Below are 12,962 nucleotides of genomic sequence, written 5' to 3' on the forward strand. Positions count from 1 at the left end.
TCAGCATGTTGATGTAATTTTATATTATCTACGGAAAAAAGCCAAGTATGATGTTGGAGGCAGCTATAAATACACAACTGTAGATTGTGTATTTAGTTCAAAGATCTCTGCTATTTGGAAAAAATATTTGGATTTAGATAGCGATGTTGGTTGTGCCGATGAAGAGCATGTCATTGGTGAATACATTAGAGGGTACAAAATGCATGCTGCTACACCTTGGCATACGATTGATTATGTTTTTGTTCCTGTCCACGTTAAGGAGAAATTTCATTTGGTGTTGGCTGTGATATCATTGAATGATAAGTGTATCAACGTGTATGACTCATATATGACAGCAGGTCACGATGCGGCTATCAAGGCAGAGATAGTTAAACTGTCTCAGTTGATCCCTTTGAAGTTAACAGTCAATGACTATTACAACAGTAAAGGAATTGATGTATCGCAAGCTTAACAAGAGAATGAGTTCTTTAATGTAGTATTCATAAATAATGTTCCTCAACAGTCGCATGGGTCTCTGTAAGTTTGTGTTTCTTTTGATTTTAATATCATCAAATCATCAATATTATATTATGTACTAACTTTTAATTTCTTATATTATAGGAATTGTGGTATTTATATGCTAGCTTTTGCCGAATATGGCCAAGGTATTCCAGCAAATATTTTGGATGCATCGTGTTTACTGTCAAGATACGCTACACTTTTTTGGAATTATGGCCAACAAAAGAACGATGCCGGAGCAATAAGTGACAATGAAACACCTCCACGATATAGCAGATTCAATGTAGCAATGGAGGAGATTGATACAATTCAAATAGATTAGTTGTTGTCCATTTTTTGATGTGTCATTATACATTAGTTTTTGTATTGCTATGAAACGATTTTAAAGGGTTCCAGTTCTTGTGTTTATTAATGTATAAAATCTTGAAGTTCTGGTTTCAAAGTTTTGGGTTAATATTAAAGTGTTTCAGTCCTTGTGCAGTTTATCTGACAGTGTTGTTCCAGTTAATGAATCTTTGCTACATATAAAATCTATTTCTTTGTTGTTCCAGTTAATGAATATTTGCTACATATTTTATTTTTCTTACCAAAAGAGCATATATGAGGCTTTGTGGTAAGTGAGGGAAAAAAAGCGATTTATTTGTGTGTCAAGCTTAAGTATTGCATGTGGGCTACACAAAACTCATTTTTGAAGTTTAACTGCAATACATATGATTCTACCAACATACAATTTTTGTGACTCATACAAGTTCACACATACAATTTAGATAGAACAAATATAATGTAGATTAAAATTATGGATACGAATACATTTCGTTATAAAAGGTATCCCAAAACAATTACAATAATCTAACAAAATGTATGCATTCATATATTTCAAATGGATGTAAGACTTGATATTAAATTATTAAATTATAAATACAATTAATAATACTAACAACATAAAAAAGATAGAATACGTATAGCGAATATGAATACTTTTTTAGAGAGAAAACGCATACCAAAAAAAATTGTATGCATTAAAACGTTACAAAAACAATTTATATTAAATTATAAATACAATTTAACTTGAATACAAGTAACTGCAATGGTTTTGTTTGTGACTCATACAATTTCACTCATACATTCTAGATAGAGCAAATACAATATAGATTAAAAACATAAATATGAACACTTCTCAAAAGATATTAATACCATGGATACGAATACATTTCGATAGTAAACGAAGAAAAAAAATTTGTATGCATTAAAATGTTACAAAAAATAATTTATATTAAATTATAAATACAATTCAACTGGAATACAAGTAACTGCAAAGGTTGTGTTTGTGACACATATAAGTTCACTCATAAACTTTAGATAGGTCAAAAATAATATATATTAAAAACATGGATATAAATGAACACTTCTCGAAAGAAAATGTATACAAAAAAATATTTGCCGAATTCAAATAGAAGAATCCAACAATTGTATGCATTCAAATGGATGTAACAGTTGGTATTAAAATGTAGATACAATTAGGTTTTGAATACAAGTAATAGTATTCGAGAGAAGACGTAGAGTGAATACATTTCAAGATACAACCATGAACAAAGAATTCCATGTTATTTTATTAACCAGAAGGCATTAGAAATCTGGAAGCAACCTAAGTCTAAAAATATACAAAAAATGAAACATCATTAACTATACAATACAAGGTTCATTCCTACATGAACGCCTATTGTGCCCTTTAAACCCACACGTACTGCAAGAATTCTTTCTCTTTTTACCATATAGCTCGCTATACGTCTTGTCACGATACTTTTTGGATGGCCTTCCAGGAAGCTTTTTGTGATTTGGAGGCTGCACTATCTGGTCCTTAATATACCCAAGTAGATTTCACTCGTTTTGATCAGGTAACGGACGAATTGGAATGCTATATGTATTCAACAAGTTACTTGGCTTGTACAGGTCGGAACAATATGACCCAACATCAAAATGTTTCTTCTTTAAAACAACCCAAGCGTGCGAACATGGTATTTCATCTATTTGAAACCTCTTGCAAGTACAATTTTCATTTTCCAAACAAACAATGTAGGTTCTACCTTCGTGATAAACACTAAACACATAGTTATTTGATGGTACAACCTACAAAAATAAATAAACACTTATGTTATATAATTTTGATGAACATATAAATCGTAATAACATACCTTCATACGTAATGATGCTTCTTCATTAGCAACAAGCATCTCTTGTGGTCTACCACAAAGTGTGGTGAAAGTATGTGAAGCAGACGTATGATTTTTCAAATTCCATTTTGCAAAAATCTGTCTTACTTCCTCAAGAAAACCGTATACCGGTAATTCCCTTGCTTCAAATAGACAAGCATTTATGCACTCAGCTATGTTTGATGTCATAACCATTCCTCGATCAACTGCTGCATATACCCTAGCCCATTTTTCATGACCTGCTGATTCCAAGTAATTTTTTACACGAACATCAACTTGTTCAACCTTTTCCATCAGTTCATCAAATTCAGATTGTTTGTATGCCTTTGCCATTCCATAAAAAACTTCCGACAGACTATTGTGCGACTTTTTAAATAGTGTTTTCACATTTTTTCACAAATGTCAAATACAGGCATAATGAGGAACTCCATCAAATACCCTCGAAACTGCCTTTATAATACTTTCGTTTCGATCGGACACAATGCACATGTTATATTTAACGCTATGCTCTTCTCTAAACTGTTCAAAAAACCAAGTCCAGGATGCATCATTTTCTGAATCAATAATTTCATATGCTAGCGGCAATATATTTCCTATACACAAAACATTTAATAAAGTTATTATTTCATATAGAATAACTATATTAATCAACCAAACAAAGTGTATATATTATCATTCTAATACCTGCTCCATCAACAGTACTTGCAGAAACAAATACTCCATTGTACTTCCCCCTGTGGCGGCTGCCATCAACTACGACAATTGGTTTACAACACTCAAAACCTTTTATGAACGGGAAGAGAGAAATAAAAAGATAAAGAAATTGATTTTCATCGGTTTTCTTCATCCTTATATGAGATCCAGGGTAGGTAGCGTCCAATACGTATAAGTAGCTCGACAGTTTACCATAAGAACCAGATGGGGTACCCCTTAAAGAAATTACAGCCTTTTCCTTAGCCTTCCACGCCACTAAGTGTGATACATTTACTCCAAGAGCTAGGCTGACATTTTGTTGTATATCCTTTGGCGTCAACTTCCTTTTATGATCAACTAACTTGGGTTGTATCATACCTCCAATAAGATTGCTTGTTGCTTGACGTTGTTCATAAACCTTATCTTTCAATGGACACGTGTGATCATCTACGAATTTTCTAATTCTGAATATTCCAGATTTATTGATACTTGACGACTTCAACACCCACCCACAATTATCAGAGACATAAACAAGTGTATAACTGTTTGAATAACACCATATTAGAATTAGTTAAAATACAAATAAAATATTTGATATAATGTAAAAAAACATAATGAAAAAAAAAATTATAAGAGAATCCAACCCAAATACACATACCATGTTTGACTCGATCTGTCCGTTTTCCATTGGAATCTATGATCAATAGCGTATTGCGTCATCACAGCCTTTAAAGTTTCCTTGTCCTTATAAACTTGATCTTCCAACACTACCTTATGTTTGGAGTTTGTAATAATGTCGCAATTCATGTTATCGCTATTGTTCGGCACAGTAAGCACTAATGCTTATGTATAAACTATATCTATTCCATCAGGCCCACACATTTCGAATCCATCTTCAAACATATTTCTATCAGCTAATTGACAGTCATTCACAAATACGGATACACATATAGGATACTTTGATAATTCTTTGTTATCTTTTTTCAACGACACATACACTCTCACACCCATGTCGTTGTGTATTTTCAGAGGTGCAGTACTACCCTCTATCTTATATTTAAGTTTCACAATGTTGAAGTCAAGTCAACACAAATTTTCTTTGAAACAAGATCCATTAGTTCTCTAAATGTCGCATGCTCTTTTAGCACAATTGCTTCTGTACTGTAATCAACATAGCAATTTTCCTTGTTCCACCTCCCAGAATGCATGACCAAAAAACTAATGCTTCCCATTGCTACAATAACAAATATATAAGTGATGATCACATTTTTTTAGTATTCCAAAATCAAAAAAAAATGTGTCCAATCTACATTCAAAAAAGTGTACGTTTCAAAGGGTACCAAAATCGGTAAAGATTGAACTCAAATTCACAACTTTTATCACACAGTAACAACCGTTTCAAAATTAATACATATAGAATTTCATATTGTTAAAAACAAGAAATAATAAAAAAATACATAACTAATATGGGTCTAAACAGAATCAAATACATATCCAGCCGTACACATCATATAATCAGATATAATTATATTATTGTTACTTATCTTGTTCAGAGATTTTCTATTGATATCAATGGAACTTACGATGAGCTTCCAAAAAAAAATTCAAATCATACAAACATTTAACGTATTCATATTAAACATTTAAAAAAAATACCTGATCTGGAAATTATGAATTACACTGAAAGGAATAAATTGTTGTTGTGGGATTCGAAAATTTCTGCTTTCAAAAAATTTCCGAATTCGATTATATTTGCAGAATTCGAATTGTATAATCAAGCTTCTTTATCAATTGAATAATTAAGGAGACAACTTTGTTTGTATTTTTTTTTATAAATATGAAGAACAAGGAAGAAAAAAAAACGCTCAGCTTAAAAGATGGCAAAAGTACAGCTTTTTAAAAATTAACTGAAGGATTATTAATCCTATTTACCTTTTTTATGTTTTAATTTCCATTTTTTCTATAATTTTTTTTTATAAATATACATATCATATTAAAAGAAAAATATGATTTTTCTAATCTAAACTAATTAAAACATGCTAGTTTTACTAAATATTGAAATATTGTTACTGTTTCACCAAAAAAACTAACATATTGTTGTTTTGATAAAATTCCCTTTATTTATTTTAACCGTTACAAGTAGCATTTTACTTGTATATACGGTATGTTTTTCCGGCGAAGGGTGTCCAATTGTACACCCTCGGGACACTGTAGCTCCGCCCTTGGTTCTTGAAACTCTTTACCATAGTTCAAAAAATTGAGATTTACAAAATTTCCCATTTTTGACTATGACAATTTTCAACTGCTTGTAACTTACAGGTAAGTAAGTAATACAAAGTTGCTTCCCCCTTTTGACATGAGACAAAAAGCTTTAAGATAAAATCAAGCACCAAAACAAACTAAGTCATTAGTTACATCAAAAATTGAACACAAACACCATTTGTCCAACCAAAAAGAAATGACTTACAAAGCTTAATCAACTAAATATCAAAACATAAAGTCATAGCACAATATCACTAAGAATTACACAAAAGGAGAAGAGGTTTTTGTCAGAAGACCACAAACTTGCTGTAAGCAGGTAGAGTTAATAGCTCGCTCATCATCCAACGCCTTCTGAGTCTTAGCAAGCTTCTCTTTAAGTTTAGAAAGATTTCATTTCAACCGACCCATGTTCAACAGGTAATTGTTCAATCTCAATTATGTGAGAGTCTTATAAAGCCTCAATTTCCTTATCCTAATCAATCAACGAAGATCTTAATCATTGCATTTGTGCATTTGAGCCTCTTGAGAGTGGAGGAAAAATAGCAAGATCAACATCCCCGATTACATCCTTAACAGTTTGTTCATGCCACTGCTTAACAGGTACCTAAAAATACTCAAATATATGTGCAAACTAGAAACCATATCCGAGTCCATGGTTGGAGTTATCTACCACACACATCCTACTTATGTGACACAGAATTAGTTTAGGCAAATTTATTTGAACCTTAATAACCAGTATTTCCATAATTGTAAGATCCAAATAGTTTGCTTCAGTACGCTTCTCTTTTCTTGGAACAATAACCTCGTGAACCATATCGAATACTAGCTTATGGAGTGTACTCATAGAACCTCTATCCACCCTAGTTGTGTTTCTTAATGTGGAATCATTAGAAAAACGACGTGATATTTCAAGGGCAGAGATACCCTCTACAATTGGCCAGCTACATTTTAAATAATGACACCAACTTGAGTTAGGCACACTTAAGATTTGTTCTAACATTGCAGGTGTTATGGTGAATGATACACCACCAACACTACTAGTAATAGACTCAGCAGACCCTGTAGCATTAATGTAAAACTCCCTAGTTTCCTTCTTAGCTAGTTTGCGATGATAAGCCCCTTAAAGTAACAAATTCAACCACCCCTATGCATTTATCAAAGCAAGTAATTCATCCATATCATTCCCCCCTAAACCAGTAATATGTCTACCCCGAATTACCTCTTTCTTTTGAAAATCTATTATACGATCTTGATGTTTTTTTTCTGTTGACTTCAAGATCACTATCACTATTAGCAATTTGATCGAGTTCTGTTTATTTAGAAACAGGTCGCTTTCTTTTTCTATTCTTCTTGTTGTTCCCTATATGGTTATCAGTTTCTAGAGAGTGAGAGGGAACAACAACTTTACTTGTAACAACCGTTGTATTGGTCACTTTGGCACGAGCCACTGCTACTTGAATCTTTTGTGCTGATCGAGTTTTACGACGGACAGTAGACTTTTTAGGACGGAGAAGTGAACGAACTTTCTTAAGAACCATTTGGATGATAGAAATATCATCATTTTCAAAGGAGAGATGAACCTGTCCTTTTGATAACCTAGGTTCTCCCTCCGTTGATTCTTCTCCCAACCCATGGCTACTTTGTTTTCCCAATTCCCCCTTACTTTGTGCCGTTGAATTTTCCCCAACACCATCCCTATTCTGCTTGCTCTCTTCCCCTTGACTCATTGCGTCCTCCATTAATGGGTAGGCAAAGTGAGTTATTCCTTGGGGGTCAATAAAGATGATGGCAGGTAACTCGAAAAGATTGTCTGGGTTGTCAATGGGAATAATTGCGAGATAGAGATGTGATGATGGTGCCATTTGAGATTTTAGGAGGAATATGGGTTTGTTGGTGAGGGAGAAGAAGGAGTGAGAGAAAAGAAAAATTTTGTGTGTTTGAGATTAAGTGTAAGGAGAGAAAGGGTTTATGGGAAAGAGGAACGGGTTGATTTGATGTAAAGGGGGTTATTTTGATTTTGACAGCTTTTTAAAAGAGGAAAGAAAGAAAAAAAATTCTTCTGGCCGATATTTAATGCAAAACCATTTATGAGTGCTATAATTTTAATATTTGACCCTTAAATATTTAAGCAAAGTAGACATACCTATTTGATGTTGGATAATGATTTTAGCGTTCAATTTCATCAGTTCCTAATTACTTAGTTGATCTTCATTAGTCCCAACTCCAACCTATTCCTTCAAAGTGTCCCTTGCTAATGCCTTTGTAAAAATATATGTGATCTGTTGCTCAGTGGAACAAAAATTCATAGAGATTTGTCCCTTCTCGACATGTCTCTAAGAAAATGATGACGACTGTTGATGTGTTTAGTTCTTTTATGTTGTATAGGATATTTTGCAATGTTGATTGCACTTTTGTTGTAAAAAAAAATTGGAACTCGTTCGATGTTTAGAGCAAACTCACTGAGTTGTTTAATTCATAGAAGTTGCGCACAACATAATGTTGCTGCTACGTACTCAGCTTCGGCAGTGGATAGTGCAACTGAGTTTTGTTTCTTTGATCCCCACGAGAACAGACGTGATCCTTAGAAGTGAGTCATGCCTGTTGTGCTTTTTCAATATGCTAAATACCCTGCATAATCTGCATTAGCATATCCTACCAATTCAAATTTACTCCCTTTTTTGGATACCATAGTCCTAGATTAGTGGTCCCTTTCCAGTATCTGAGAATTCTTTTTACTGCTTGGAGATGAGAATCTTTAGGATTAGTTTGAAAACGAGCACATAATCCCATACTAAACACGATATCAGGTCTACTAGCAGTAAGATACAAAAGTGAACCAATTATGCCTCTATATAATTTTTGTTCTACAGCAGAACATGTTCCTTCAATGTCTAACTTAGTGGCTGTGACTATTGGAGTATCAATTGCTTTCACATCTTCCATCTTGAACCTTTTAAGTAATTCCTTGACAAATTTTGCTGATAAAAACATGTACCTCCAGATGTTTTCTTTATTTGAAGCTCAATGAAGTAGTTTAATTCACCCATCATACTCATCTCAAACTCATTGCTCATAAGTTTTGCAAATTCATTTATGAGATCCTTATGTGTTGCTCCAAAAATAATGTCGTCAACATAGATTTGCACAATCAAAAGATCATTTTCTTTATTTTTAAGAAAGAGTGTGTTGTCTTTATCTCTTGAATAGCCATGATTTAAAAGAAATTTTGAAAATATATCATACCATGCCCTTGGAGCTTGTTTTAACCCATAAAGAGTTTTGTCAAGTTTATAGACATGATTAGAAAGGTCATTGTTCTCGAAGCCATGGGGTTGTTTGACAAATACTTCTTCTTTTAGTAGCCTATTTAAAAAATCACTTTTGACATCCATTTGATATAATGTGAACTCCATGTGAGATGCGAATGCTATAAGTAATTTGATTGCTTCTAACCTTGCCACAGGTGCAAAAGTTTCATCATAATCTGTCCCTTCTTTTTTATTATACCTATTGACAACCAGCCTAGCTTTGTTTATGGTTATAATACCATGTTCATCTAAATTGTTCCTAAACACCCATTTAGTTCCAATTATAGTTCTATTTGGGGGCTTAGGTACCAGATGTCAAACTTTACTCCTTTCAAATTGATGTAATTCCTCTTCCATTACCATAATCCAATCTGCATCTTGGAGAGCTTCACTTATATTCTTTGGTTCCACCATGGATAAGAAAGCATTATGAGCACAATGAGTTTTTATTCCTGTTCAGAGTTTGTATGTTCTTCAGTTGATGCTTCACTGATCTGCACATCTTCGTTAGATATAGTGTTGCTTTCATCGAAAATAACATGCACACTCTCTTTTACACACATATTTCTTTTGTTTAGCACCCTATAAGCTTTACTATGTATAGAATATCTTATAAAAGTACCTTTGTCACTCGTGACATCAAATTTTTCTAGCAGATTTTTTCCATTGTTGTGAACAAAATATTTGCATCCAAACATTCTTCGATGAGAAATATTGGACTTTCTACCTTTTAGTAATTCATATGGAGTTTTATCTAGCAAAGGTCTAGACATACATCTATTTATAGTATAACAAGCAGTGTTTATTGTTTCTACCAAGAATTGATTGGTAATTTTACTTGAATGGTTCTAGCCATTTCTTGAAGGGTTTTGTTCTTTCTTTTAATCACACCGTCTTGTTGGGGGGTTCTAGGGGCAGAAAAATTATGATCAACTCCATGGGAGTCACAGTATTGGGCAAACTTTGAATTCTCAAATTCAGTTTCATGGTCGGATTTGATTGCCTTTAATTGTTTCTCAAATTTTGTTTGAAATTTTCTCATTAGTGAACAAAAAACCTCAAAGGAATCATCTTTTGATGCAAGAAATAGTACTTAGGTGTACCTAGTATAATAATCAACTAAAACAAACACATATCTTTTTCCTTCTCTACTTTGAACCCTCATTGGTTCACATAGGTCCATGTAAATTAGTTCTAAGGAACATGTTGAACTTATCATTTGTTTTGATTTAAAAGATGATTTTATCTATTTTCCTAGAGTACATGCTTCACACACCTTATCTTCCTTGAATTTTGTTTTAGGAAGTCCTATAACTAAGTCCTTAGTGATGAGTTTGTTCAATTATACTTGGCTAGCATGACCTAACCATTTATGCCATCACAAGGGATCTTTATCCAACACACTTAAACATATCAAATTTTTATCAGAGATAGTTGAGGTGTCTACAGTGTAGACATGCTTGTCTCTTTTTCCTGTTAGCACTACCTTTTATGTGTTTAGGTTAATTACTTCAACACCAGTGGATCGAAAGATTACCTTGTTTTCTTTGTGACATAATTGAAATATGTTAAGCAGATTGTGTGTAAATCCTTCCATATAGTAGACTTTATCAATTGAATGTTCATCAGATCTTCCAATCTTACCATTGCCTCTGATTTGACCCTTTTTTCACCACCAAAAACTACCATTCCTCCTTTTCCTTCTTTAAGTGAGAGAAACAATGTCTTGTTACCTGTCATGTGCCTTGAGGAAGCTCTATCCATGTACCAATGTTGCTTGCTTTCTCTCACTTCTTCCTGAAAAGAATAATTTGAGGTTAGATTTAGGAACCGAGATTAACTTGGGTCCTTTGTTTTGATTAAAAGGATATATAAGATTTCTATGAGCCCATTTGGGCAGACTGTTTTTTCTAGGAATATACATGTTCCTCTGAACAGTTTCATAAGTTTCTTTTGTATTATTTTCTCCAGTAGCTTTGTATTTAGGGCAATATTGTTTAGAGTGACCTGAGTTATCACAAATAATACAAAGACACAAACAAAATTAATCCTTAGTTTCGTATCTTCTAACGCTTTTCAAGTTCTTCAACTTGTCAAGCAACTCCTACTCACACAACTCGGATTGTAAACAAGACTCTTGAAAACAACCTTACAATTCTCTCAACTCGTACCACTCAAAATTAATTATCAAAACTCTCTCAAAGCTCTTGATTGTGTTTTGATCTTCTCTTTATGTAAGTGCGCAAATTCTCCAAGTAAAACTATTGCCCTATTTATAGACTTTGATCTACGCCTAAGTCTTTATCAACACTACTTCCTCAATAGAAATTATACTCGAAATAAAATTTCTCGTAAAACTCTTACTTTGTATTTGACTTGGGACATAAACTCTTTTTGCAACTTTTTTCTTTTTAATTAAGAAAATACACTTTCATTGATCAGTTAGCCGCTGCCTCAGGAAAAATTACATCAGATTTCCTTAAATAGTTTCCTTAAATAACTTTGCTGAAATCCTCTTGAAAGTAGAACTGCAACTGCTGGACCAAGTTGTTACTACCTATTCTTGAAAATCTTTACCATAGTTCAAAACAATGAGATTTAACATCTTGACGTCATTATTAGAATGTTATTAATTTGGTGGTATATATCACATTTCAAATTTATTTTTACGTATTTCATTATTTTATAAATCTTAAATTTGAAACAAGCGTGAATAGGTTTATTTTGTATTCAATATTAATAATAAGCGTAATTTAAATTTCAAACTTCATCTTTTAATTTAATTCAAATTATATTCTTTATAGATTTTTAATTTAAAAAAGAAGAAAATGATAAACATGTTGATATTTGGCCATTTTGAACAATTTTAAAAGAAGTTGAATAACAGGCGAAAGTTACAGAAATATGAGAATTAGTCTATTCCTTATGTATTGGGAAACTTTTTCATAATTGAAAAATAATTAATAAAAAAATTCAATAAATAAAATTAAATCAGTTTATAAAGTGAATATGTATTCTGGCAATTATGGCCAAAATTATTCTGGTCAAAACTGAATTTTGTTTACGAGTTCCAAGGTTAATTGCTGCCCTTCACATGCACTCATAGTTTATGGCGACACGTCGTGTCCAGCATGCAAAATTATGCAACTAAAAAAATATCCTCCTCAATAATATAAATTCTTAATTATTTAAATAAACACGTAAAGAAAACATTTATTTCCATTCTTTCCACCGTCTCAATTTATATAATTTACTTTTAAGTTAGTCCGTAAAAATAATGAGTTATTCTTATACTAATTATTTCCGCCCTTCATTTTTTAATTGTTCATTCTATTAAATTAATTATTTAATATTACGGTCCAATTTAGAAAATCACTCTTTCCGCCCACTTTTATTTTCTTATAATTTTTTTAAGAGCAAAATAATAAAAGAAATTTATTAACATTTTATGATACATTTTTTAATTATATTAATATGTAAAATTTTACAATTATAACATTTTTTGTTAAGTTTTTGAATATATGATTTTATTTAGTATATCAAATAATATTATCTAATTTAACTTTAAAAATTAACCAAATTACTTTTAAAAATAAAACATAACTAATAATAACAAACAAAGAAAATAAAAAGTAATTTTATTTTTTGTGTATATTTTATTCTTACCGTCAAATATCTAATATAATTTGAAAGCATTAAACCAATATATTTAGAGGATAATATTTTATTCTATCTCTATTATTTAGTAGGTGTTTGGCCATATAATATCTTATCATGACATAAAATTGTGAATGAGATCAATATTTAAATATATGATTTTACACAAATTTCATCTCATAATTTCATCTCATAAGATATAATTTTATATCATAAGATATAGTTTCATATTTTTCAAAAAAAAAATTCATATCATGATTTGAAATATTTTAAATACAAAAATTGATCTACTAATTTATAGTTTGTTAAAATAATTCATTCGTATCTATTAACC

The 12,962-nt window shown here is 31.7% G+C and overlaps 1 protein-coding gene and 1 pseudogene across 1 annotated transcript; one reads left to right on the forward strand and one right to left on the reverse strand.

The window, feature by feature from the left end:
• Positions 1 to 820, forward strand: part of LOC114076509 — a 19,070-nt pseudogene extending 18,250 nt beyond the window's left edge.
• A 2,290-nt stretch (positions 821 to 3,110) lies between these two features.
• On the reverse strand, positions 3,111 to 4,208 carry LOC107013523. Its single transcript, XM_015213412.1, has 3 exons — positions 4,060 to 4,208; positions 3,393 to 3,943; positions 3,111 to 3,301 (listed from the first exon to the last, which is right to left on the reverse strand). The coding sequence occupies exons 1-3, from the start codon at positions 4,206 to 4,208 to the stop codon at positions 3,111 to 3,113; spliced, it is 891 nt and encodes a 296-aa protein (XP_015068898.1).
• Between the last annotated feature and the right edge of the window lie 8,754 nt (positions 4,209 to 12,962).

This window comes from Solanum pennellii, chromosome 3 (genome assembly GCF_001406875.1).
Source record: "Solanum pennellii chromosome 3, SPENNV200".
In the NCBI taxonomy this organism is placed as follows: Eukaryota; Viridiplantae; Streptophyta; class Magnoliopsida; order Solanales; family Solanaceae; genus Solanum; species Solanum pennellii.